A 25,183-nucleotide genomic window follows, 5' to 3' on the forward strand; every position below is an offset into this window, starting at 1 on the left:
CCTTCTCCAAGTATAGTCCTCTCTCACCCCTTAATTTTATTTTCCAGCTATCACCCCTTCATCTTCAACTCACCCTGTGCCCTCTATCTATCTATCTATCCATACATACATATAATTTTTTCCCCTCCCACTACCCTAATACTGACAAGAGTACTCATGAGTTACAAATATCATCTATCCCTGCAAGAATATAAACAGTTCAACCATTAAGGTTCAACCATAAGTGTCTTATGATTTCTCTTTCCTGTTTACCTCTTCCATGTTTCACTTGAGTCTTGTATTTGAAAGTCGAATTTTCTATTCAGCTCTGGTCTTTTCTTCCACAGGCATGCTTGAAAGTCCCCTATTTCATTGAATGACCATTTTTTACCCTGAAGGATTATACTCAGTTTTGCTGGGTAGGTGATTCTTGCTTATAGTCGTATCTCCTTTGCCCTCTGGAATATCATACTCCAGGCCCTCTGGTCCCTTAATGTAGAAGCTGCTAAATCTTGTGTTATCCCGATTGTGTTTCCACAATACTTGAATTGTTTCTTTCTGGCTGCCTGCAGTATTTTCTCCTTGACCTGGGAGTTCTGGAATTTGGCTACAATATTCCTAGGAGTTTTCCTTTGGGGATCTCTTTCAGGAAGTGATTGGTGGATTCTTTCAATTTCTATTTTGCCCTCTGGTTCTAAAATAGCAGGGCAGTTTTCCTCGATAATTTCTTGAAAGATGATGTCTAGGGTCTTTTTTTGATCATGGCTTTCAGATAGTCCAATAATTTTTAAGTTCTCCCTCCTAGATCTATTTTCCAGGTCAGTTGTTTTTCCAATGAGATATTTCACATTCTCTTCTATTTTTTCATTCTTTTGGATTAGTATTACAGTGCCATGATTTCTCAAATTGTCACTAGCTTCCAATTGCTCAATTCTAATTTTTAAGGAAGTATTTTCTTCAGTAAGCTTTTGGACTTCCTTTTCCATTTGACCAGTTTTGCTTTTTAGGGCATTCTTCTCCTCATTGGCTTTTTGAATCTCTTTTGCCATTTGGGTTAGGCTATTTTTTAAGGTGTTATTTTCTTCAGTATTTTTTTGGGTCTTCTTTAGCATCACTTTCAGTTTTTCCTCTACTTCTCTTACTTGCTTCTCAAAATTCTTTTTGAGCTCTTCCATGGCCTGGGACCCAATTCATATTTTTCTTGGAGGCTTTGGATGTAGGAGCTTTGCCTTCGTTGTCTTCTTCTTGTTGTGTATTTTGATCTTCTTTATCACCAAAGCAAGATAATATAGTCTGACTCTTTTTACGCTGCTTGCTCATGATCTCAGCCAGTTACTTGAGTTATAGACTCTTTGTTAAGGTAGGGGTCTGTTTCCAGTGTGGAGAATGTGCTGTCCCAAGCTTCAGGGGTTTTGTGCAGCTGTTTTCAGAGATACTTCTGGGGACCTGTAAATTTTCAGTTCTTCCAAGGTGTTATGATCAAGGGCGAGGTGTTTACTCCTTTCCTGACCTGTGCTCTGGTCTATGAGCACTGTCTTCTGTCTTGGAACTGTGAGGAGGATTTCTGCTCCACCACGCCAGTGCTCCTCCACGCCCCAGGATGGCCACCCAGAACTGTAACCCAGATCCAAGCATGGGCAAAGCAAGAGAATCCTGCACCAGCAGAGAGATCCCTGCAATCCCTCTCTGATCAGCCATTTGATTCCCCCTCAGTCTGTGGGCCAGAAGCTCAGGAGGCAGCTGCTGCCCTGGTGCTGAGCTCGGGGACTGGGGCTGGAACCCCATCGTGCTTCTCTCTCACCATTGAAGAAACAGACTTTTCCCATTGACCCTCTAAGTTGTCTTTGGTGTTCATGGGTTGAGAAGTCTGGAAACTGCCACAGCTGCCCACAATTCAGTCCTCTGAGGCCTGCTCCAGGTTCGCCGCGGCCTGCATGCCCATGCTGAACTGCGTTCCTCTCCCTGCCCGGCGCGATATACTTTTCTGATCAACTATCCAGGCTGTCTTTGGCAGGAAATTTGTTTCGCTCTGTCTTTTTGTGGATTCTGCTGCTTTAGAATTTGTTTAGAGCCATTTTTTATAGGTATTTGGAGGAGTTTGGGGGAGAACTCAAGCAAGTCACTACCTTTACTCCACATCTTGGCTCCGCCCCCTCTATTTTATTATTTTTTAAAACTAGTTCCTAATTTTATTTAGCAATTTAGTGGTCTTTTTGCTTTCAATTTCACTAATCTCTTCTTAATTTTCAGAATTTCTAGTTTGACTCAGTTGAGTATTTTTAATCAAATATTAAAAACTGCAGGCCCAGTTGATTACTTTGTTCTTTCTTTTGTTGCTGAAAGTGTTTAGAGATACAAATCTTTCCCTCAGAACTACTCTAGCTAACTACATCTTTTAAGTTTGTTATGTTGTCTTATTGTCACCTGCTTTGATGAAATTTTTTAGTATTTCTATAATTTGTTCTTTGACCAACCAGTTCTTTAGAATTATTTTAAATTATTTCTTTATGGATATTTTATTGAATATTATTTTTATTGCATATGATCTGTAAGTGATTTGCTTAGTATTTCTGCTTTTTACATTTTTTGGCTGATGTCTTCATGTCCCAGTACATGGTCAGTTTTTTGTAAAGGTGCCATGTATAGCTGAGAAATACATACATTTTTTTCTATTTCCATTCAATAATTGCCAGAAATCTATCATCTTTAATTTCTCTAATGTTCTCTTCAGGTCCTTAACTTCTGTCTTGTTATCTATTTGTTAGATGTGTTTGTGTCTGAAAGAGGTATTTTAAGGCCCCCACTATTACAGTTTTACTGTCTATTTATTTCTCCCTCCAATTTGATTTACTTTTTCGTTAAGTATTTAGATGCTATGGTATTGGTGAATATGTATGAAATATTGATATTAATTTGTTATCTACGCTGCCTTTGAGCTTAATGTAATTTCCCTAGTTATCTCTCTCTTTTTTTTTTACTTCTTCTGTATTCACAGTAGACTTATATGAAACCGTGATTACTACTTCTTTTTTTAATTCAGCTGAAGCATAATAAATTTTGCTCTAGCTTCTTATTTTAACTTTGTGAATCTTTGTGTTTCTTGGAAACAAAATATTGTCAGATTTTGTTTTCTAGTGTGTTCTTCTGTCTTTAATTTTATGAGTGATTTCTTCCCATTCTTCTGTGGAGTGCACTATGTATATAGTGACGTAAATGCAAAATATTTTTTAAAAATATTTATTTTTATAATTAATTTATTTTAAGTTTTCAACATTCACTTCCATAAGATTTTGAGTTAAAAATTTTTCTCCCCCTTCTCCTCCTCCTTCCCCAAGATGGCATGCAATTTGATATAGGCTCTACTTATACATTCATATTAAGCATATTTTCACATGAGTCATGATGTAAAGAAGAATTAGAACTAATAGGAACCATGAGAAAGAAGAAACAAAACAAAACAAAACAAAACAACAAAAACAAAAAGAGAGCAAATAGTATGCTTTGATCTGCATTCAGACTCCAAAGTTCTTTCTCTGGATGTAGATAGCATTTTCCATCGTGAGTCTCTTGGAGTTGTCTTAGATCCGTGCATTGCTGAGAAGAGCTAAGTCTATAAAAGTCAGTACTTGCATAGTGTGGCTGTTACTGTGTACAGTGTTCTCCTGGTTCTGCTCATTTCACTCAACATCAGTTCATATAAGTCTTTCCAAGTTTTTCCAAAGTCTGCCTGTTCATCATTTCTTATAGCACAATAGTATTCCATTACTAAATGCAAAGTATTTTAAGAAAGGCAAAAGCACTAAGAAATGAGTGGTGGGGACCAGGGAAGTCTTTAAGGAGAATGTGGCACTTGGGGGAGCCTCAAAGGAAGATAAGGATTCTCAGATGCAAAGATGAGAAAGGAGAGCCTCCCAGGCATGGGGAATAACTTGGCTGAGGAATGGAAATGCAATGCTGATTTTGGGAAATAGCTAATGAACCATTTTGGCTGGAACATTAAGCTTGCGAAGGATGGTAGTATAAAATAAGGCCAGAAAAGTAGGCTGACTTTTACAGGTGAAGAAACAGGCTAAAGAGAAATGACTTGCTCTGGGTGATATATTGAGTTAGTAAACTGACAGAACTATCCTTAGACCCCCTTCTGGAGGCTTGCTCCACTCTCAAGAGCTGATGGAATGTTTTGATGCTTCTACTACTAATAACAATAAAAACTGAAGGAGGAGCCAAGATTAGAGGCAACCACCCAGCTGAATTCCCTCAACATCCTGCCTCACCCCCAACTTTAAAATAATGCCTCAGGTCAGCTTTTGGAGTGGCACAGTCAACAAAAGGTCAGGGTGAGACATTTTTCTGAACTAAGAAAAGTTAGGAGGTTGGCAGGGGAAGTTTGTAACACTAGGATAGAAACTGGTCCAGAGCCCACATGTGGCAGCGACAATGGTGGCCGCAGCAGTAGCAGCTTTGAGAGCTCTCAGCCCAGAGGCAGTAAGGGAATTGGAAGACTGGTTAGAAAAGATTACAGAGGACCCTTTGCTGGCACTGAGTACAGCTGGCACCGATTGGCAACTCTGTTACCCATATGTAATTCTAGGTCGCAGGTCCAGAGTGGAGAGGATTGCTGGGGATTGTTCACAAGGGAGCAGGGGCCCTGGTCACAGATCCACGGCAAAGAGGGCACTAGTGCTTGCAGCTTTTGGGGTCCCAGGGACTCTTCTGGGTAAAGACCAAAGCGTAGACCAGGAGAGCAGTGAACATACTTCTCCTAGGATCATACCACTGGAAGCACTAAAAACTTACAGACCCCCAGAACTAACTCTGAAAGCAGCAGCATGAAAAACTGTCAAACTTGGGTCATACATCTCCATCCTTCGATGAACAGAGCCCAATTTTAACATTAAGTTCAAAGTCAAGAAATACACTGGAAAAATGAGCAAACAGCAACAAAAAAGAATTTGACCATAAAAAGCTACTACAATGGCAGGGAAGACTAAGACATAAACTCGGAAGTCAGCAATGTAAAAACAGCTATATAAAAAAGCCTCAAAAAATATAATTGGACCCAAACCCAACAAGAATTCTTAGAAGAGTTAAAGAGATAAGAATGGTAGAGGGAAAATTGGAAAAATAAATGAGAGTGATGCAAGAAAATTACGAAAAGAGAAGGAACAACTTGGTAAAAGAGGCACAAAAATCCACTGAAGAGAAAATATCCTTAAAAAGCAGAAATGGCCAAATGGAAAAACTGGTATAAAATCTCACTGAAGAAAATAATTCCTTAAAAATTAAAATTGAACAAGTAGAAGCTAATGACTCCATGAGACATCAAGAAACAATAAAATCAAAAGAATTTAAAAAATAGAAAAAAATGTGAGATATCTCATTAGAAAAAGTTGACCTGGAAAATAGATTGAGGAGAGAGAATTTAAGAATTATTGGACTACCTGAAAGCCATGATCAAAGAAGGCGCCTAGACATCATCTTTCAAGAAATTATTAAGGAAAACTGCCCCCATTTGATCCAGAGGGTAAAATAGAAATTGAAAGAATCTACCAATCACCTCCTGAAAGAGATCCCAAAATGAAAACTCCTAGGAATATAGTAGCCAAATTCCAGAGCTTGCAGGTCAAGGAGAAAATTCTTTAAGCAGCCAGAGAGAAACAATTCAGATATCATGCAGCCACAGTCAGAATCACACAAGATTTAGCAGCTTCCATGTTAGAGGAACAAAGGACTTGGAACAGAATTAGAACAAAAAATAACCTACCCAGCAAAACTAAGTACAATCCTTTGGTGGAGGAGGGGTGGGATGGACATTGAATGAAATAGAGGACTTTCAAGCATTCCTGATGAAAAGACTAGTGCTGAATAAAAAATTTGACATTCAAACAGAAGACTCAAAGAAAGCATAAAAAGGTAAACAGGAAAGAGAAGTCATAAGCGATTCAACAAGGTTAAATTGTTTACATGATAATTGTAACTCTTGAAAACTGTATCATTATTAGGGCAGTTAAAAGTTTACGTGGGTAGAAGGCATAGGTTTAGGTTGATTATGTTGGAATGATCTCCAAAAATAGAATAAAGTTGTGAGAAAGAGGAATGCACTGGGAGAAAGGAAGGGAGAGGTAGAATGAGGAAATTTTTCTCACCTAGAAGAGGCGAGTCAGGAAGGGCTGTTACTATGGAGGGGGAAATGTGTGGGAGGGGGATAGCAGGCAATACTTGGACCTCACTCTCATTGGAATTAGTTCAAAGAGGGAAGAAAAATTATATCCGTGACACATGCACACGCACACACTCAGTTGTGTATAAAAATGTAACTTACCCAATAGGGAAATGGGAGGGGAAGGGAGGGATATGAAAGTGGATTAAGGGAAACTGTGGTTAGAAGCAAAATAGGCTTTGAAGGAGGGCCAGGATAAAAAGAGAGAGGAAGAAACAGAAGATAATGGGACAAAGGGAAATACACACTAATCATCATAGCTGTGAATGTGAATGGGATGAGCTCACCCATAAAACAGAAATAGATAGCAGAATGGATTAGAAACCAGAACCCAGTGCTGAAAGACACAATAGAGTTAACAGAAAGGGCTGAAGTAGAATCTAAGATGCTTCAGCTGAAATAAAAAAGGCGGGGGTAGCAATCATGACCTCAGACAAAGCAAAAATAGACCTAATTAAAAATGATAATCAGGGAAACTACATTTTGCTAAAAGGTACCATAGATAATAAAATAATATCTAAAAATTTTACAGCGAGTTTCTCTGATAAAGACCTCATTTCTCAAATATGTACTGAGTATAGAACTGAGTCAAATTTATATAAATAAGGGCCATTCTTTAGTTGATAAATGGTCAAAGGATATAAATAGGCAGTTTTCAGAAGAAATCAAATCTATGTATAGTCATATGAAAAAATACTCCAAAACACTATTGATTAGAAAAAGGCAAATTAAAATAACTCTGAGGTACCAACTCACACTTATCAGAGACGACAAATCCTAGAGAGGATGAGGGAAAATAGGTGTAATCATGAACTGTTAGTGGAGTTGTGAACTGGTCCAACCATTCTGGAGAGCAGTTTGGAACTATTCCCAAAGGGCTATAAAACTATGGGTACCCTTTGACCCAGCAGTACCATTACTAGGTCTATACCTCAAAGAAATCAAAGAAAAAGGAAAAGCACCTATATGTAGAAATATATTGATAGCAGTTCTTTTTGAGTGGCAAAGAATCGGAAACTGAGGGGATGCTCATCAGTTGGAGAATGACTGAACAGGTTATGGCATATGATTGTTGAATTTACTTTTTTTTTTTGGCTAGGCGATGGGGTTAAGTGACTTGCCCAGGGCCACACAGCTAGTAAGTGTTATGTGTCTGAGGCCAAATTTGACGTCAGGTCCTCCTGAATCCAGGGCCAGTGCTCTATCCACTGCGCCACCTAGCTGCCCCTTTCCTTTTGTTGAATTTACTTTTTTTTGGGGGGGGGGCATGTGATTGTTGATGGAGTACTATGGTCCTATAGGAAATGACAAGGGAGATGGTTTCAGAAAAACACAGTAAGACCTATATGAACTGTTACAAAGTGAAGTGAGCAGAACTGGGAGATCGTTGTGCACAGTAACAGCAATGTTGTAATGATGATCAATTGTGAAAGACTTGGTTACTCTGATCAATACAGTGATCCAAGACAATTCCAACGGATTCATGATGAAAAATGCTGTCCACCTCCAGAGAGACAACTGATGATCTCTGACTACAAACTGAAATATAATTTATCACACTTTATTTTTCTTCCTTTATTTTTTTGGCAGTATGGCTAATATGGAAATATGTTTTGTGTGATTTCACATGTATAATTAAGATCATATTGCTTGCCTTCTCAGTGGGTGTTGTATGGAGTGGGAGGGAGAGAGAGAATTTGGAACTCAAAATGAAAAAAAAGTGTTAAAAATAATAAATTAAAAGTTTTTTTTAAATTAATGGAAACTGAAGGGGTAAATAACACGATTTCCATCTGCTGAAATTATATTTGAATATGTTCAAAAATTATTAATGAATTTTGACACGTTTTTCAGAATGTTGGTAATGATTTGGGCATCTCTATGTTGAGAAAGGGAGGAATATGGTGGAAATACTGTTTCCTGGCTTCTTGTTACCTGCTTAAGCTGAGAGGGCCTACAAAATGTTAGGACTTCTAAGATGCTTTGTGAACTGCCATAGTTCCGAAGATAATTCACAGCATTTCCGGGGTATTTAAGGAAATTTTTGTCCTGAGATTTCTGCTAGTGTATAATTTGTCTTAACTTTCATTTTATATTCCCCACCAACCCAGCCACTGGGAGCCAGGAAACAATTCATTTTTATTCTTTTAAGAACTCTGAACAACCAACATAACATTTTGCATGCTTATTGTTATATACTGGTATTTATATTTTTATGTATATAAATAACAGAACACTTTCTAATTGACTGCCAACTTCATAAGGATTTGTGAAATATGTATACTATATGGATTTCTCATTGAACAAAACTAGTATCCAAGTCAACAAAGCAATATTCCTATTGGCATGGAAATAACCTTGGTATATGTAGAACTATACCTCACTATATTTGCTAAAATTGGGTTCTACTTGTCTCTTGTTTCCTTTTTAGCCTTAAAAAACTGGCTGTTTCTTTGTAAGGAGATTCAATTCTTTGGTAGAAATATTTTCATTGCACCATGAATAGTGTATAGCAAAGTGGTTGGTGATTACAGTAGGGTCACTAAAGATAACTGAACTTTCAGTGTTTACATATAATTACTTATAGGAGTGTAAATTTGGTGTTCTTGGTTTAAATTAGATACAACTCCCATTCTTGTAAGTAAAACTTGAGCTGTGGCTGGCTGAAACATTTCCATCCCTAACCATTTAATATATATTAAACCATTTAATATGCAAAAAAAATCATTAAAATAGAGCCCATTCAAAACTTATGAAAATAATAATAATAATAATAATAATAATAATAATAATAATAATAATAATAATAAAAGCTTCTATGTGCCTGATTCTGCGCTAAGCACTTTACAAGTATTATCTTATTTGATCCTCACAACAACCCTGGCAGGGAGGTGTTATTACTACCTCCATTTTTGTTGTTGAGTCATTTCAAAAATCATGTCTGACTCTTTGTGACCCCATTTGGGTTTTTTTTGAAAAAAATACTGGAGTGATTTGCCATTTCCTTCTCCAGCTCATTTTATAGATGAGGAAGCTGAGGCAAGCAGGGTGAAGTGACTTGCCCAGGGTCACACAGCTAGTAAGTGTCTGAGGCCAGGCCTGGCACTCTATCCATTGTGCCACCTAGCTGCCCCCATTTTACAGATGAGGAAACTGATGGTGTGAGGTAAATGCTATCCTATAGTGGTGGCTGGACCTTGTGTGGTCCTGGCTAAATGCCAGCATTAGAAAGAGAAATAGGTCTTAGAGTTCTTCTGTGCCTGTGTGTGATTGTTCATACTCAGGGAGCACTTTGTTGGATTTGCTAAAATGAAGGAACACATTTCTAATAGAGTCTAAGATAAAGTGATTGTTATTTCCTCTGCATATATGTGTGTTTGTATACAAATATTGCTTGTAATTCCTTGGGAATAGAAATCACATATACGGTAGACAAAGTACCCCTTGTGTTGGAGACTGGAGTGTTTTGGTTTCTATATGGTAAAAACATTAAGTTTGATAAAACCTATTAGAGTCCCTTCATTATGTTTGTTTTTTTTTGGGGGGGTATTTTTCCTAGAAGAAATGAACCTAAAGCAGCAGAAGACCTATTGGGATTTTGATGAGGAAAACAATTGGACAAGTCCTGGAGAATGTAGGCACTTTATTTCTGGAACTTTTTCTTTTCTTTAATAATCTTGTTTTAGTTTTAGTTTTCAACATTCACTTCTATGAGATTTCGAGTTTTAAAATTTCCCTACCTCCCTCTCCCCCTTCCCCAAGATGGCATGCAGCTGATATAGGCTCTACTTATACATTCATATTAAGCATATTTTCACATGAGTCATGATGTAAAGAAGGGTTAGAACTAATGGGAGGAACCACAAGATAGAAGAAACAGAACAAAACAATAAAAGAAAAAGAGAGCAAATAGTATCTTTGATCTGCATTCAGATTCCATAGTTCTTTCTCTGGATGTGGATAGCATTTTCCATGGTGAGTCTCTTGGAGTTGTCTTAGATCCATGCATTGCTGAGAAGAGCTAAGTCTGTCAAAGTCAGTCCTTGCATAGTGTGGTTCTTACTGTGTACAGTGTTCTCCTGGTTCTGCTCATTTCACTCAACATCAGTTCATATAAGTCTTTCCAAGTTTTTCCAAAGTCTGCCTCCTCATCATGTCTTATAGCACAATAATATTCTGTTACATTCATATACCACAAGTGTTCAGCCATTCCTTCAATTTCCAATTCTGTGCACCATAGAAAGAGCTACTATAAATATTTTTGTACATGTGGGTCCTTTTCCCGTTTTTATGATCTCTTTGGGATGCAGACCTAGAAGTAGTATTATTGCTGGGTCAAAGAGTATGCACAATTTTATAGCCCTTTGGGCATAGTTCCAAATTGCTCCAGAGTGGTTAGATCGGCTCACAACTCCACCAACAATGCATTAGTGTTCTAATTTTCCCACAACTTCTCCAACATTTATCATTTTCCTATTTTATCACGTTAGCCAATCTGATAGGTATGATGTGGTACCTCAGAGCCATTTTGATTTGCATTTTTCTGATCAACAGTGATTTAGAACATTTTTTCATATGATTGTAGATAGCTTTAATTTCTTCATCTGAGAACTGCCTGTTCATATCCTTTGACCATTTATCAATTGGGGAATGACTTGTATTCTTATAAATTTTATTCAGTTCTGTATATAATATATTTTAGAAGTGAGTCCTTTATCAGAGACACCGGCTGTAAAAATTGTTTCCCAGCTTTCTGCTTCCCTTGTGATTTTGGCTGCATTGTCTTTGTGCAAAAACTTTTCAATTTAACGTAACCAAAGTCATCCATTTTGCATTTCATAATGTTGTCTGTCTCTTGTGTGGTCATAAATTCTTCCCTTCTACCATAGATCTGATAGGTAAACTATTCTTTGCTTATAGTATCAGTCTTTATATCTAAAGCATGTACCCATTTTGACTTTATCTTGGTATAGGGTGTAAGATGTTGGTCTATGCCTAGTTTCTGCCATACTATTTTCCAGCAGTTGTTAAATAATGAGTTCTTATCCCAGAAGTTAGAGTCTTTGGATTTATCAAATAGTAGATTAGTATAGTCATTGACTTTTATATCTTGCATACCTACCTATTCCACTGATGCACCACTCTGTTTCTTAGACAGTAACAAGTAGTTTTGATGATTGCTGCTTTAAAATATAATTTAAGATTTGGTACAGCTAGGCCACATTCCCTTGCATTTCTTTTCATTAGTTTTCTGGACCTTTTGTTCTTCCAGATGAATTTTGTTATTGTTTTTTCTAGCTCTATAAAATAATTTTTGGTAGTTTGATGGGTTTGGAACTAAAAAAGTAAATTAATTTAGGTAAAATTGTCATTTTTATTATATTAGCTCAGCCTACCCATAAGCAACTGGTGTTTTTCCAATTATTTAGATCTGACTTTATTTGTGTGAGAAGTGTTTTGTAATTGTGTTCATATAGTTCCTGAGTTTGTTTTGGCAGGTAGACTCCCAAATATTTTATAATGTCTACAGTAACTTTGAATGGAATTTCTCTTTCTATTTCTTGCTGTTGGGCTTTGTTAGTAATATATAGAAATGCTGATGATTTATGTGGGTTTGCTTTATATCTTGCAACTTTGCTAAATTTGTTTATTATTTCAAGTAATTTTTAATCATTTCTCTAGGATTCTCTAAGTATACCTTCATATCATCTGTGAAGAGTGATAGCTTTGTTTTTTCTTTGCCTATTCTAATTCCTTCAATTTCTTTTTCTTCTCTTACTGCATATAGATGCAAAAAATTTTAATAAAATATTAGCAAAGAGATTATAACAACTTATCTTGAGGATAATACACTGTGACCAGGTAGTATTTTATACCAGGAATGCAGAGCTGGTTCAATATTAGGAAAACTAATCAGTATAATTGACCATATCAACAACAAAACTAACAGAAATCATATGATTATCTCAATAGATGCAGAAAAAGCATTTGATAAAATTCAACACTATTAAAAACACTAAAGAGCATAGGAATAAATGGAGTCTTCCTTAAAATGATAGGTAGCATCTATCTAAAACCATCAGCAAACATTATATGTAATGAGGATAATGCTAGAAGCATTTCCAATAAGATCGGGGGTGAAATAAGGATGTCCATTATTGCCACTGTTATTCGATATTCTCAAATTTCAGTCAAAAACCTTCCGAATTCCAGGAGAAATGAGAAGTATTTAAAAAATAAAATTTAATTTGAAATCTAAAAACGTGGAGGGATTTCAGAAAAAACAATGAAGTGGTTGGAAAGCGCATGCAAAAATAACTAGATTTTTAAAGCTGCTATGATAAAAATATAAACCTTACGTTTTCTTCGATTCTTTTAACTAAGACAATAAGTCTAAATGAGAGACTGAATCAGTGTGTTATTGTATCTTAAAACTGTAGTTTGGTTTGGTCATGGTGGTGGTTTTGACACCAGGCATTCCTGTCTCTCCTGGGCTTGAGGTATAGCAACCATTTATAGTATTTATTGGAGTGGAAGCTTTGACCTGCTCCAGTTTTTCTGACCTGAGCTGGTTTGCCCTCCTAGAGGTAGCCTGTCCTTTCTTTCCTGGGGTTCACCATATTTATGCTCTGGATGCAGTGTGAAAGCCCAGTCAGCATAGCCCGCTGTAGCTCAGCACTCCTAAACTCCGGTGATCCCTAAGTCTCAGCCTCCCCAGCATCAGGGACTAGAAGTGTGTACCATCATGCCTAGCAAAACTCTAATTTTTATAAGAATAAAAAGTCTATAATAGAATGTGGAGTATCTGAAGTTCTTAAGGAAATGATAGACCAGTGGGCTAAACTTACCTGGTCATGACCTTACACTTTCTAGGTGCCAGTTATTTTTAGTTATACCAATCAAGACTGAGGTAGCTTCCCCATGCCTGCTTTGTGCATTCTTCCAGCTCTTTGATGCCAGAATGAAGAAGGCAGTGAAAGCTTAGAAGGGCAAGCTCTAGGCTTGCTGCTTACTCAGTTGCCTCAGTATGGGCGCGCTGCTGTCTTGCTGGTCCTTACTTTCCTTCTCTGCAGATGAAGTGGCTGGATCTTCCCAGTGCTGTCCACTTCTAACACTCCATGAAGTCTTCAGAAGTGACTTATGAAGCCATTTTCTTTTTTGTTTGAAGACCTTAGACAAAGCAGCAGAGGGGCCAGTGCTTGGGCCTTTGGGGTTTACTATGATACAGATTGTTTAACGGTTGTGGGCCTGGGCTGCCATGAAATTAAAAGTATCACCATCATGTCTGTAATGGACTTTGCTGCAGAGAAAAAAAGTAGTTTAGAAGTTTGAATAATCTAGTAGGAAAATTTTGTGAAACTGAAAGTCTTTGCTCTATATTTCCCTCCCCCCAGGCCACTCAGATGAAGAGACAGACAAAGACCATTTGTGCTGTGACATCAGTTTGATCGAAGACTGGCTGCTTAAAGTGCCCCAGATCTCCACCTTCTTAAATGTGGTCATCAGGCGAGGATTCCTGGTTTTGCATTCTCACACAGAGCTCGCCAGTTTCATCCCAGAGTGTAAAGATGGCAGAGAATTCATGAGCCTCTTTAACATTCCTGCCATCATTTACATCAACTCTCACCTGCCTACAGAACTACAGTACACATGGAAACTGATTTTTTCTTCTCACATTCATGGCTGCAACTTTGCAAAATTTTGTGGGAATATTATAGACAGAGGTCCATGCTTATTAGTGGTAAAGGACAGGGACGGCCACATATTTGGTGGCTTTTCATCTCTCTCCTGGGCAGTCAAGGGCCAGTTTCAAGGTAAGTCTGCAGTGAACCCTGTCATTGGAAATTTTCATCACGTGGACATCTGTGGCCAGAAGGTTATGAGCTGCTTCCTGATGATTTTTCCCAGCATTGCTCATTTCCATGTATACCTTATGTTGCTTGTAGAGAAGTGAGGTCCTCTGTAGGGGGAGGACCAGGCTGCATAGCCTGTAGAGTCCCTTCTGATTGTAAAGGCTCTGAGCCTCATAGCAACCCTTAGAACGTAGTACCTAGGGCAGGTCAATGAGGACTTCCTCTGTTTTAGAGGAGTAGAGAGAGGAGAATTTCTTTAGACTCACTTTTTCATCTTTCATGTTAGTTTTCAGTCATAGCTTAGTCTGTACTTGATCCCACCAACACTCGTGATGTACCTGTGCTGGGTTTGGAGTGAATTGTTCCAGATCTTACATCTTACTGGTAACATTTTTGATGTTCTTCAAAACACTCCACCATCCACTCAGTGTGGTAGAAGAAAGGTGGAGGTCAGCTAGTATGTATTTGAATTCCTAGAAAAAAGTCCAGCAGAGGGTGACTTTACATTAAAGGTTACAGTAGGGCTGAGCATACTTTCTCTCTCTCTCTCTCTCTCTCTCTCTCTGTCTCTCTCTCTCTTACACACACACACACACACACACACATACATATACACACTCATCATTCCAAAGAAAAATGAATACTTATTGGAAGCCTACAGTCCAAGACAATAACAGAGTATAGTCAGAACCATCTATCTTGCAAACGCTGAATTCAGAACCTCCTGAATCTTTCCCTTACTTCTCTGTAACACAGAACTACTAAAAGAAGCAGTGCTTCATCAGTTATAACTCATGAATGGGATTGCCTCCTGTTTTATGGAATTTCTATTTTGGGTAGATTCTGTTAATTGCATCCTCAGTGATACAAACATGTTTTCATTCTTGGCTCTTTTTAGGGGACAGTAGATCCTTCCTGTTTACCATTTCCCCCAACATTGCAGTGTACACATACAGTGGATACAATGATCATTATATGTATTTGAATCATGGACAACAAACTATACCAAATGGATTGGTAAGTGACAATGAATTTGCAGAGCAATGGATTAAGTTCTCACCTCTCTCGATGAGAGTCAACAGCTCATCCTCAATGCAAATCTCTCCTCACATTTCCTTGGTGCTTGGAGGCAACCCTGGGTTCCAAAAAGGTGGTGCCAGGGAGGTCTAAGCTTCGGCAGGTCCTGCCAGACTGGGAGGACCCCTGTCATAGGTCTCAGACAAATGGTGTCTGCTGAGGCCCAGCCTTGGGAAGCGTGGAGTAAGTCCCCACTGGAGATGATGGTCAGTTCAGTTCTTTGAGCACTGATTGCCTGCTCTAGGCTCAGTGCTGGGAGTGCAGAAGCAAAAAAAAGGAGTATTAGTTTGATGGCTATATTGGGGATGGGTTAGAGAAGGGAAAGATTTGAGGCAGGAATACCAATTAGAAGGCTATTGCAGTAGGCAGGTGAGAAATGATGAGGGCTTGACCCAGGGAGTGGCCATGTGAATGGAGTGAAAAGGACAGATTTAAGAGATGTAGAGGTATATACTCAATAGGAATTGGCAACTAATTAGGTGTGGAGGGTCAGGGAGAGGGAAGAGTTGAGGATTATTCTAGCATCTCAAACCTCAGTGACTGAAAGGTTGCACCTTCAGCAGATGTGGGGAAGGTAGGGAAAGGAAGGAATTTTCAGGGGAAACTAGTTCTGCTTTGTATTTGTTGAGTTTGAGATACCTACGGGACATGAAGTTCTTGTAGGAATGGTGCTTGCAAGAGGAGGGGGCCAGAGACAGAGACAGAGAGAGATCTAGGAGTCATCTGCACAGAAAATGAAGTTGGAGCCAATGAGACCACTCAGAGTGTAGAGAGGAGAGGAACCAGGGCAAAGCCTTTGGATATACCCATGCATAGTGACTAAGACAGACATGATGTCCAGCAGGAGGAGAACCCAGAAGAGCACAGTAACAGGAAAGCCCAAAGAAGAGACAGTGTCTAGGATGAGTGTTCTTTCCCCTCACAGCCCTCCAAGGAGCCTATAGAGAGATTTCAGGAAGTCTGTAAACTTGGGGTGGAAGAAATTTACATTTTAATTTTCACTAACCTGTAACTGAAATTTAACATTTCCTCTCATTATGAATTTTAAAAATTATTCTGGGTAAATGTCCATAGGTTTCACCAAACTTCCAAAGGGGTCTATTACACAAAAAAGTTCATCCCTGGACTATGGAGAGGTCAGGAAGAATGAGAACTGATAAAAGGCCATTGGATTTCTCAGCTAAGATGTTGTTGGTGATCTTTGAGAGAGATTTCAGTTGAGTAGTGGAATCGGAATCTAGATTATAGGGGATTGAAATATTAATGGAAGGTGAGAGAAGTGGAAGTGAGGAATTCAGACAGGTTTTTCTAGGAGTTCAGTGATATCAGGGGCAAATGAAGGTGTTTTGTCTTTTTAAGGGTGGGAATGATCTGGGCATGTTTGTGGGCAGTAAGGAAGGAATCCGTTAGCGATTTTACAGATGAAGAAACTAGCCCAGAGGGCTAAAGTCGCTTACCCAAAGTCACATACCTTGTTGGTGGCAGAGCTGAGAATGGAAGGAACCTATGTCTTCTGAATCCTTCTTCCTACCTCCCCCTCCCCAAATCCTGGCTAACTCTCACTTTGTATTTATGTCTCTATTTTCAGGTGTTGGAATGCTACTGGGGAAGTCAGAAAACTGTGCTGACTGGCTCCACTACAAATTGTTGGTCTATAGCTGGATCTTTGGTTCTTTAGGACTTACTAACTGTCATATTTCCCGTGATGGCTATTCTATGTCCAGTCTTCTCTCCTCTATACCCATTCAATCCTTCTATCTGTCTTGTATTATTCTCTGATTGTTTACAATGCATAAGTATTATTTTCTCAAGTAGACTTGGGATTTAAGGGCATGACGGAGCCCACATCTGCCTGTCTTCTTCACTTCCCCAGTTGAAAATGATCTTTGCTCTTTCTCTCTTCACATGTTTGTCATTATACTTTTCTTGGACATCTGCATTATATATTCAGCCTTGCACCATAGTTATGGATGGATCTTGTTCCCACTGTTACAAACTTCTTAAAGGAATGGACAGAGGCTTTCTTTGTGTTTATAACCCTAAGGCTTGGTACAGTCAATCAGTAAACATTTATTGTGCCAGGCACTGTGCTAAATGTTTGAGATAAGAAAGGCCAGTTCCTGTTCTCAATGAGCTCACTGTCAGTTGAGAGGAAACAATATGCAAACAACTATGTACAGACAAGATATATACAGGGTAAACTGGAGATAATCTACAGGGGGAAGGCATTAGCATTAAGGGAGATTGTGAAAGACTTTTTGTAGGAGGTAAGATTTTATTGGAGACTTGAAGAAAGTCAGGGAAGCCAAGAGGTGGAGATGAGCATGGAAAGAATCCTGCAGGCATGGTGGCAGCTAGTAAAAATGCCTGGAGTCAGAAGGTGGTGGAGTATTTTGTTCAAGTAACAGTAAGGAGGACCAGGGTTATTGGGTTGCAAAGTATGTGAAGAGAGTGAGGCATAAGAAGACTGGTAAACTGGGGGGAGAAAGTGAGGTATGAAGGGCTTTGACTGTCTAACCCAAGGTTTTATGTTTTTATCCTAGTAGAGGCCACAGGGAGCAACTGGAGGTTTTGGGATAGGGGATGACCTGGTGTTGAAAAATAAGCCTTGCTTCAATGAGGGTCCCATTGAAGTCATGTTGCATGAATTTGTAGTGCATCCAATCAGCACAGTTTTACAATTTTTCTTCAGCTTCCATTCAGGGCACATAAGTAGGAGGGAAGGCAACTGATGAGGCTTAGCAGGGCAAGATTGGTAATAGGATGAAGTAGCAAGGGACTCAAGAGAAGAGGGCAGTGTAGAGATGAACTGGCTCACCAAGGGGTCAGAGTAGGGAAGGGAGGAGAGTAGGGGCAGTCTAGGGGTGATAGCCTGAGACAGAACTAAGGGCTTGAGGGACTGGAGGTAATGATGAGGATGAAGAATAGGGCAGAGGGAGTGCTGAAATGACAGCATTGTGATCAGAAAAGGGAATGTCAGAATTCCTGAACACAGAAGCTTTACATTTGTGGATAATGGCCAGATGGAGATTATGACCATCTGTGTTTAGCCACGGTGGTATGGAAGAATAGGTAATGGGAAATTAGTAAGTTGAGGAAGTGAGAGCTAAGGTGTTTAAGGGATTATCAGGGTTTATATTAAAGTCCCCTAGTATGAGGGCAGGAGTTGGGAAAGGGAGAAGCATTGTGAGCCCAGGCACTGAACTCATTGAGGAAAGAGTGTCCTGGAGGTCTGTAGACAACAGCTACCAGAATGTTGGATGTGTGGCAGATAGGAATTAAGTGAACCTCAAAGGACAATTTGCTGAATAATGTTCGTAGAAAATGAGTTTGGAAATGACAATGAGGAGTAAGAAGTATTCCAACTCCACTACCTCACCCTGCAAGTTGGGGGATTAGTCTCTGTCCTCATGCAGGCAGGAAGAGGCCAGCCTAGGAGACTGGCACATCATTTCCCCAGGGAGGGACCAGACTGGGAATGGAATGGCATTTCTCTGTCTCCCTGCAGGCAGGAAGAGGCCAGACTAGGCAACTGGCATGCCATGGAATCATCACAGTGCTCTGCACATTGGAGGCACTTAAATAGTTGATAAATTGAAAATAACCTCTGATGCTCTTTGTTCCTGGTCTTACTTAAGATTATTGTATCTGTGATTTTGTCTGTTTGGATACTCCCTTTCCCAGAATGCATTGCAGTGTTTCAGTAGATGGTCCTTCTGAGCTGTTGGACCTGAAAATCCTCCCTTTTGGCCAATGAGCTGGTGATGGGCCTTTTTAGCCAGGCTGAACTTAGTCCATTGCCAGGCTCATTCTTGGACCATTTCCAGTATGGCATGACCTTTGAAAACCCAGGGTCATCTCCATGCCATGAGGAAGCATTGCAGGAAGACTTTAGTGGAGATTCAGTATTATAAGTCTAGTTTTAAAAAGATAGATCTAAATAGTTGCTGCTCTTTTCTTTTTTTTAAATAATATTTTTTTTCTAAGTTTTGAGTTCTAAATTCTAATTCCTCCCTCTCTCCCTTCCCTCCTCCCTGAGATAGTAAGCAATCTAATATAGGTTATACATGTGCAGTCATGTTAAACATTTCCATATTAGTCATTTTGGGCAAGAAAACTCAAACAACAACAACAAAAAGAAAGGGAAAAATAGTATGCTTTGATCTGCCCTGAGATGACATCAATTCTTTGGAGGGAAATAGCATTTTTCATCATGAGTCCTTTGGGCTTGTCTTGAATCATTGTATTGCTGAAAACAGCAAAGTCTTTTATACTTGTATGAATTGTACAATATTGCTGTTACTGTGTACAATGTTTTCCTGGTTCTGCTCACTATATTTTGTATCAGTTCACATAAGTCTTTCCAGGATTTTCTAAAATCATCCTGCTTGTCATTTCTTATAGCACAATTATATTCCATTTATAGTCATATACCACAGCTTGTTCAGCCATTCCCCAATTGATGTATATCTCATCAATTTCCAATTCTTAGCCACCACAGAAGGAACTGCTATAAATATGTTTGTACAAATAGGTCCTTTTCCCTTTTTAAAAAGTCTCTTTGGGATACAATAATATTTCTGGATGAAAGGGTATGTGCAATTTTATAGCCCTTTGGACATAGTTCCAAATTGCTCTCCAGAGTGTTTGGATTGGTTTACAACTCCACTAACAATGCATTAGTGTCCCAGTTTTCCCACATCTCCAAAGTTTATCATTTTCTTTTTCTGTTATATAAGCCAATCTGAAGGGTGTGGGGTAATACTTCAGAGTTGTTGTTTTTTTTTAATTTGCATTTCTCTAATCGATAGTGATTTAGAACATTTTTTTCCATATGATGATAGATAGCTTTGATATCTTTGTCTGAGAACTGCCTGTTCATATCTTTTGACCATTTATCAATTGGGAAATGACTTACATTCTTATAAATTTGACTCGGTTCTCTATATATTTGAGAAATGAGGCCTTTATCACAAATACATGCTGTAAAAATTTCCCCAGTTTTTGGCTTTCCTTCTAATTTTGGTTGCATTGGTTTTGTTTGTGCAAAAACTTCTTATTTTTATATAATCAAAATTATCCATTTTACATTTTATTATGCTCTCTATATCTTGTTTGGTCCTAAATTCTTCCCTTATCCATAGATATGATAGGTGAACCATTCCATACTCTCCTAATTTGTTTATGGTATCATCCTTTATGTCTAGATCTGTACGCGTTTTTACCTTATCTTGGTATACAGTGTAAGATATTGGTCTATACCTAATTTCTGCCATAGTGTTTTCCAGTTTTCCCAGCAGTTTTTGTCAAATAGTGAGTTTTTGTTCCAAAAGCTTAGATCTTTGGGTTTATCAAACTCTAGATTACTGTGGTCATTTACTACTGTGTATTGGGTACCTAATATATTCCACTGATTCATCACTCTATTTCTTAGCTGGTACCAGTTTGTTTTGATGATTACCATTTTATAAGTCATTGTTCTTTTCAAGAAAAGAATCACGTGACCTAGGATTATGTTATTTGATGTTTTAAAACTAAGTAATAACATGTCTTTCTGGGATGGATGGACTCATTTATGTGGATTTGCTTGCTATTCCATTTCTTTTGCAGGGCATGGGAGGTCAGTTTGATTACTTTGGGCTTTGGATTGATTATGATTTTGGGAAAGGACACAGCAAAGCAAAACCTAGATGTTCTACTTATAACAGCCCTCAACTATCAGCCAAGGAAAATTTTGAGTTCGATGTCCTAGAGGTATGGGCGGTTGGAGATTTTGCAAATGAGAAGGTAAGTGACTAACACTTTCTAAGCATGTAGCCATTGTCTTGAGCATATAACCATTAACCTATTTAACCAGTCTTTTTCCTCTTCCCTCCGTCCAATATCCCCTGAAGCCAGGGATAAATTATTTTAAATCTTATAATGCAGGTGCTTGGAAGGAGAGACCAAGGAATCATAGGCTTTAGAGCTGGAAGTGATTTGGGGGATCATTAAACACCCTCATTTGACAGATGAAGAAATTTTGACATAGACCAGGGAAATGATTTGCCCCAAGGCACATAGGTTACTGAGCCAGGTTCTGAACAGTGGTCCTTCAGCTTTAAATACAGAGCTTTTCTGTTGTGCCTCATTGTCTTTTAGTTATTCCTCAGCTTTTTCATGGCTTCTGGCCACCACCTGGAGAGTTCCCGGTGTTAAAACTCACTTCACTAATACAGATTCGCAACTTAAAGCCCCAGTTGCTCGAGGGTGGTGATAGCTTAAGTGGTCACACAAATAGAAGGTGGCAGAGACAAAGTTGAAGCCTGAAGGTCTTCCTGACTCCAAGACTAGTCCTGTGTTCATTTTGCCATGTTGATTTCTGGAGAAGTATTTATTCATACATATTTGGTTTGAGAGGCTGCCTCCTAACTTAGCTCCATAAATTTATTCCTTTTTCTCCCTGAACTATCATTAGCTTTTTTAAAAAGGTCATTTTTATTCATTAAATATTTCCCAATTATGTGTAAAAATTTTATTGATAATAGTTTTTTTTAATGTTGAGCTCCAAATTCTCTCCCTCCCGCCCACTTCTCCCTCCTAGAGAAAGCAAGCAATTTGATATCAATTATACATGTGAATTCATGCAAAACATATTTCTATATTATCCGTGTTGCAAAAGAAAACACAAACCAAATAAAATAATAAAAATAAAGTTTAAAAAAAGTATGCCTAAGTCTGCATTCAGAGTTAATCAGTTCTTTCTCTCTGGAGGTAGATAACATTTTTCATCATGGGTCCTTTGGAATTGTCTTGGATCATAGTTTTGCTCAGAATAGCTAGTCTTTCACAGTTGTAACATCCTTACAGTACAGTGTTCTCCTGCTTCTCCTCACTTCACTTTGCCTTAGTTCATATAAATCTTTCCAGGTTTTTCTGAAACCACTGTGCTTGTCGTTTCTTGTAGCTCAGTAGTTTTCCATCACAATCATATACCACAACTTGTTCAGCCATTCCCCAATAGATGGGCATCCTTTCAATTTCCAATTCTTTGCCACCACAGAAGAGCTGTTATAGATATTTTTGTACAAATAGATCCTTTTTCTTTTTCTTTGAACTCTGTGGGATACAGACCTAGTGGTGGTACTGCTGAGTCAGAGGGTATGCATAGTTTTATAGCCTTTTGGACATAGTTTGTAATGGTTCTCCAGAATGGTTGGTCTAGTTCACAACTCCACCATCAGTGCATTAGTGTCCCAATTTTTCCCCATCCCCTCCAGCATTTATCAATTTTTCCCTGTCATGTTAGCCAGTCTGACAGGTGTGAATTATCTCAGAGTTGTTTTAATTTGCATTTCTCTAATCAGTAGTGATTTAGAGCATTTTTTCATGTGGCTGTTGATAGCTTTGATTTCTTCTTCTGAAAACTTCTGGCTGAAAAGTCATATCCTTTGACTGTTTATCAACTGAGGAATGGCTTTTATTTTTATAAATTTGGTTCTATTCTCTGTGTATTTGAGAACTTAGGTTTTTATCAGAGAAACCTGCTGTAAATTTTCTCCAGTTTCCTGTTTTCCTTCTAATTTTGTCTTCATTAGTTTTGTTTCTGCAAAATCTTTAATTTCATGCAATCAAAATTATCTGTTTTATTTCCCGTGATCCTTTCTCTGTCTTGTTTGGTTATAACTCTTCCTTTTCCATAGATCTGACAGGTACATTTTTCCATGCATCCCTAATTTACTTATGATATCACCCTTTATATCTAAATCATTTATCCATTTTGACCTCATCTTGGTATACAATGTGAGATACTGGTCTATACCTAGTTTCCATTAAACTGCTTTCAAGTTTTTCCAGCAATTTTTTGTCATATGTTGAGTTCTTACCCCCAAAAGCTTGGATCTTTGGGTTTATTAAAGTAGAATATCATCAGCTTTTGAAGGAGCAACCCAAACCTGCCTTTACTTAGGCCCCTTCTTTCTTTAATCAAATTTTCCTTAATTGGTTCTACTTGTAATTTTAGCCTGGGTAGCCTCATTTCTGTTTGGATCGGGCAAAGGTTTCTGAAGACCTTCTGATGGCCATTAAGCAGGTTTCCAGATTGGCAGCCCTCTCTTCCTTCTCCTTTGTTTTCATGAGGGTTGCTCCATTGCCCAGGCAGTGTGGCTTTTGCGCCTGCCCTCTGATTATGGGTGTCAGTATAGTGTCACTGCAGGTTAGAGGGAAGAGAGCCTCCAGCCTTGCAGAGGCTGTGATATATGTGAAGGAGAGGAGGAGGAGGATGAAGTTTGAATGCAGCTACAAAGCAAAGGAGTCGAGCAGAAGGGGACTTTGGAAGCCCTTGAATTCAGTTTCTTATATTTTACACAGGTGAGAATTGACGTGCCCAAAAGCCCGTGAATAGCAGACTGAGATAGCAATCTCAGGGTAGAGCTGGGATTCTAATTTATTTTCCATGACTTCCCAGTTCCATAGAAAAGTTCATGGCTTTTTCCAGTAGACTGTACCTTCTCTCCAGCAGGGCAGGATGGGGTCTCCTGACAGGCTTTCTCTGAAAACTCAAAGCTAGGTTTTTAATAATGACTTATTTAAAATGTTATTAGAATAAGAAGGGGAAACCAGATTATCTGGTCCAGTTTCTTTCCTTTATGGCAATAATATAGTTAAGCCTATTTTAATAAGCTTGGGAATTAATAATAGGTTGACTTTTGTCCATTCTAAGCTATTAATTACATGTACCTCTGTGCCGGTGTTGCAAACATATCTAATCCTCTGTTTTTTCCTTAGTCATCTGGTAAGAAGACTATTCTGGACAGTAACATTGAGGCACGGTGCTTGTTAGAAATGACCGGGAAAAGTCGTTTTAGTGATGGACTTCGAAATCCATGTGATGACGAGGAGACAGATGAATAAGGTGCCATCCTCAGCTGCGTGTTCTTCATAATTGGGATCTGATCATCGTGGGACTAAATTTTTATCCCACGCTATCCTAATTTCAATATGTAATGAAAACCTCCCCATTGGTGCCATATCTAGATTCAGTTAACTCTCTGGAATTGGGTAAGAAGGTTGTTGACTGGATAAGTAAAACAATACCCTTTGTGTCTCCTCTCTATAGCCTATGGTTATTTCAGAAATTTCTAATAGAGATCTTAATTATTCAAATAATTAGGGAAAGTCTTTCATAAATAGGCTACATTTAAGTGTTTAAGTATAAAATAAGTCCATTAGGTGCTAAGATTTTGATATTTCAGCTAAAAATGTTTGCCATCAATCCAAGCTTTCCAACCTCAGATCAGTGTTGCAAGCACAGTTGGCATTTCTAGAGTATCTTTACTCAGGGAGAACATCAAGGCGATTGATGTTACTAAACAAAATGTTATAGAAACTCCTTCAGCCTAAGCTTTCATTATTTAGAGACTCGGAATATTAGAGGCTGAAGGGACCTTAAAGTTCAATGAGTCCAACCTTTGGTTTCTTTTATCATAATAGTATATTAGGTTCGTATTAATCAGCCCTTTTTATACCTTTTTTATTTTAATGTCTTTTTCATTTTCCAGATGGAAAAACTGAAGCCTAGATGAGGGAAATGCCAATGAGGCAAAATACTGCATTGTAATAAACTGGTAATGTAGACACAGGTGTAGAACGGTTTGGTACCTTGCTGTAATGTGACTCACAGTGGCATGAAATTACACTATTGCAGAGGGTCTGTTTTGTATTTCAACTAAGGCATTTAATTACTAGAAGCGCCAGCAGAACTTCCCTAAAGTTGGGCTCAGTTATCACTTATTAGATCCTGGACATAGTTTTGTACAGATGTCTACATTGCTGAACTGTGATTTAAAAGATATCTATGTGGGTTTATAAAGGACATTCCTCAAAGCAGCCCTGTAACAGATACTGGAGTACAAGCATTCTTATTTCTATTTTACCAGTAAGGAAACTGAGACTTATGGAGGTGAAATGATCTTAGACTCTGTGGCTGACAAGTGGAGGTTGAGCTAAAATCCAGTGTTTGGACTCTAGTCCCTGTCCTCAATATCCAAAACTTATCCTCTTTCTGGCTGTAAGA

The 25,183-nt window shown here is 38.4% G+C and overlaps 1 protein-coding gene across 6 annotated transcripts in view; it reads left to right on the forward strand.

Moving 5' to 3' along the window:
- MEAK7 (MTOR associated protein, eak-7 homolog) overlaps nucleotides 1–24,754 on the forward strand; it is a 49,258-nt gene extending 24,504 nt beyond the window's left edge. For 3 of the 6 annotated variants that reach the window (XM_027847739.1, XM_027847743.1, XM_027847744.1), the window contains 5 exons: nucleotides 9,759–9,833; nucleotides 13,594–14,013; nucleotides 14,951–15,069; nucleotides 20,740–20,916; nucleotides 23,896–24,219. In XM_027847739.1, the coding sequence (XP_027703540.1) occupies nucleotides 9,759–9,833; nucleotides 13,594–14,013; nucleotides 14,951–15,069; nucleotides 20,740–20,916; nucleotides 23,896–24,021 (917 nt within the window). In that variant the 3' untranslated portion in view covers nucleotides 24,022–24,219. Of the gene's footprint in view, nucleotides 1–9,758; nucleotides 9,834–13,593; nucleotides 14,014–14,950; nucleotides 15,070–20,739; nucleotides 20,917–23,895; nucleotides 24,220–24,668 lie in introns of those variants that run through there. The other 3 variants (XM_027847740.1, XM_027847741.1, XM_027847742.1) reach the window with 3 other exon arrangements.
- The last annotated feature ends 429 nt before the right edge of the window (nucleotides 24,755–25,183 follow it).

This window comes from Vombatus ursinus, unplaced genomic scaffold (genome assembly GCF_900497805.2).
Source record: "Vombatus ursinus unplaced genomic scaffold, bare-nosed wombat genome assembly UNPS02005286.1, whole genome shotgun sequence".
Classification (NCBI taxonomy): domain Eukaryota; kingdom Metazoa; phylum Chordata; class Mammalia; order Diprotodontia; family Vombatidae; genus Vombatus; species Vombatus ursinus.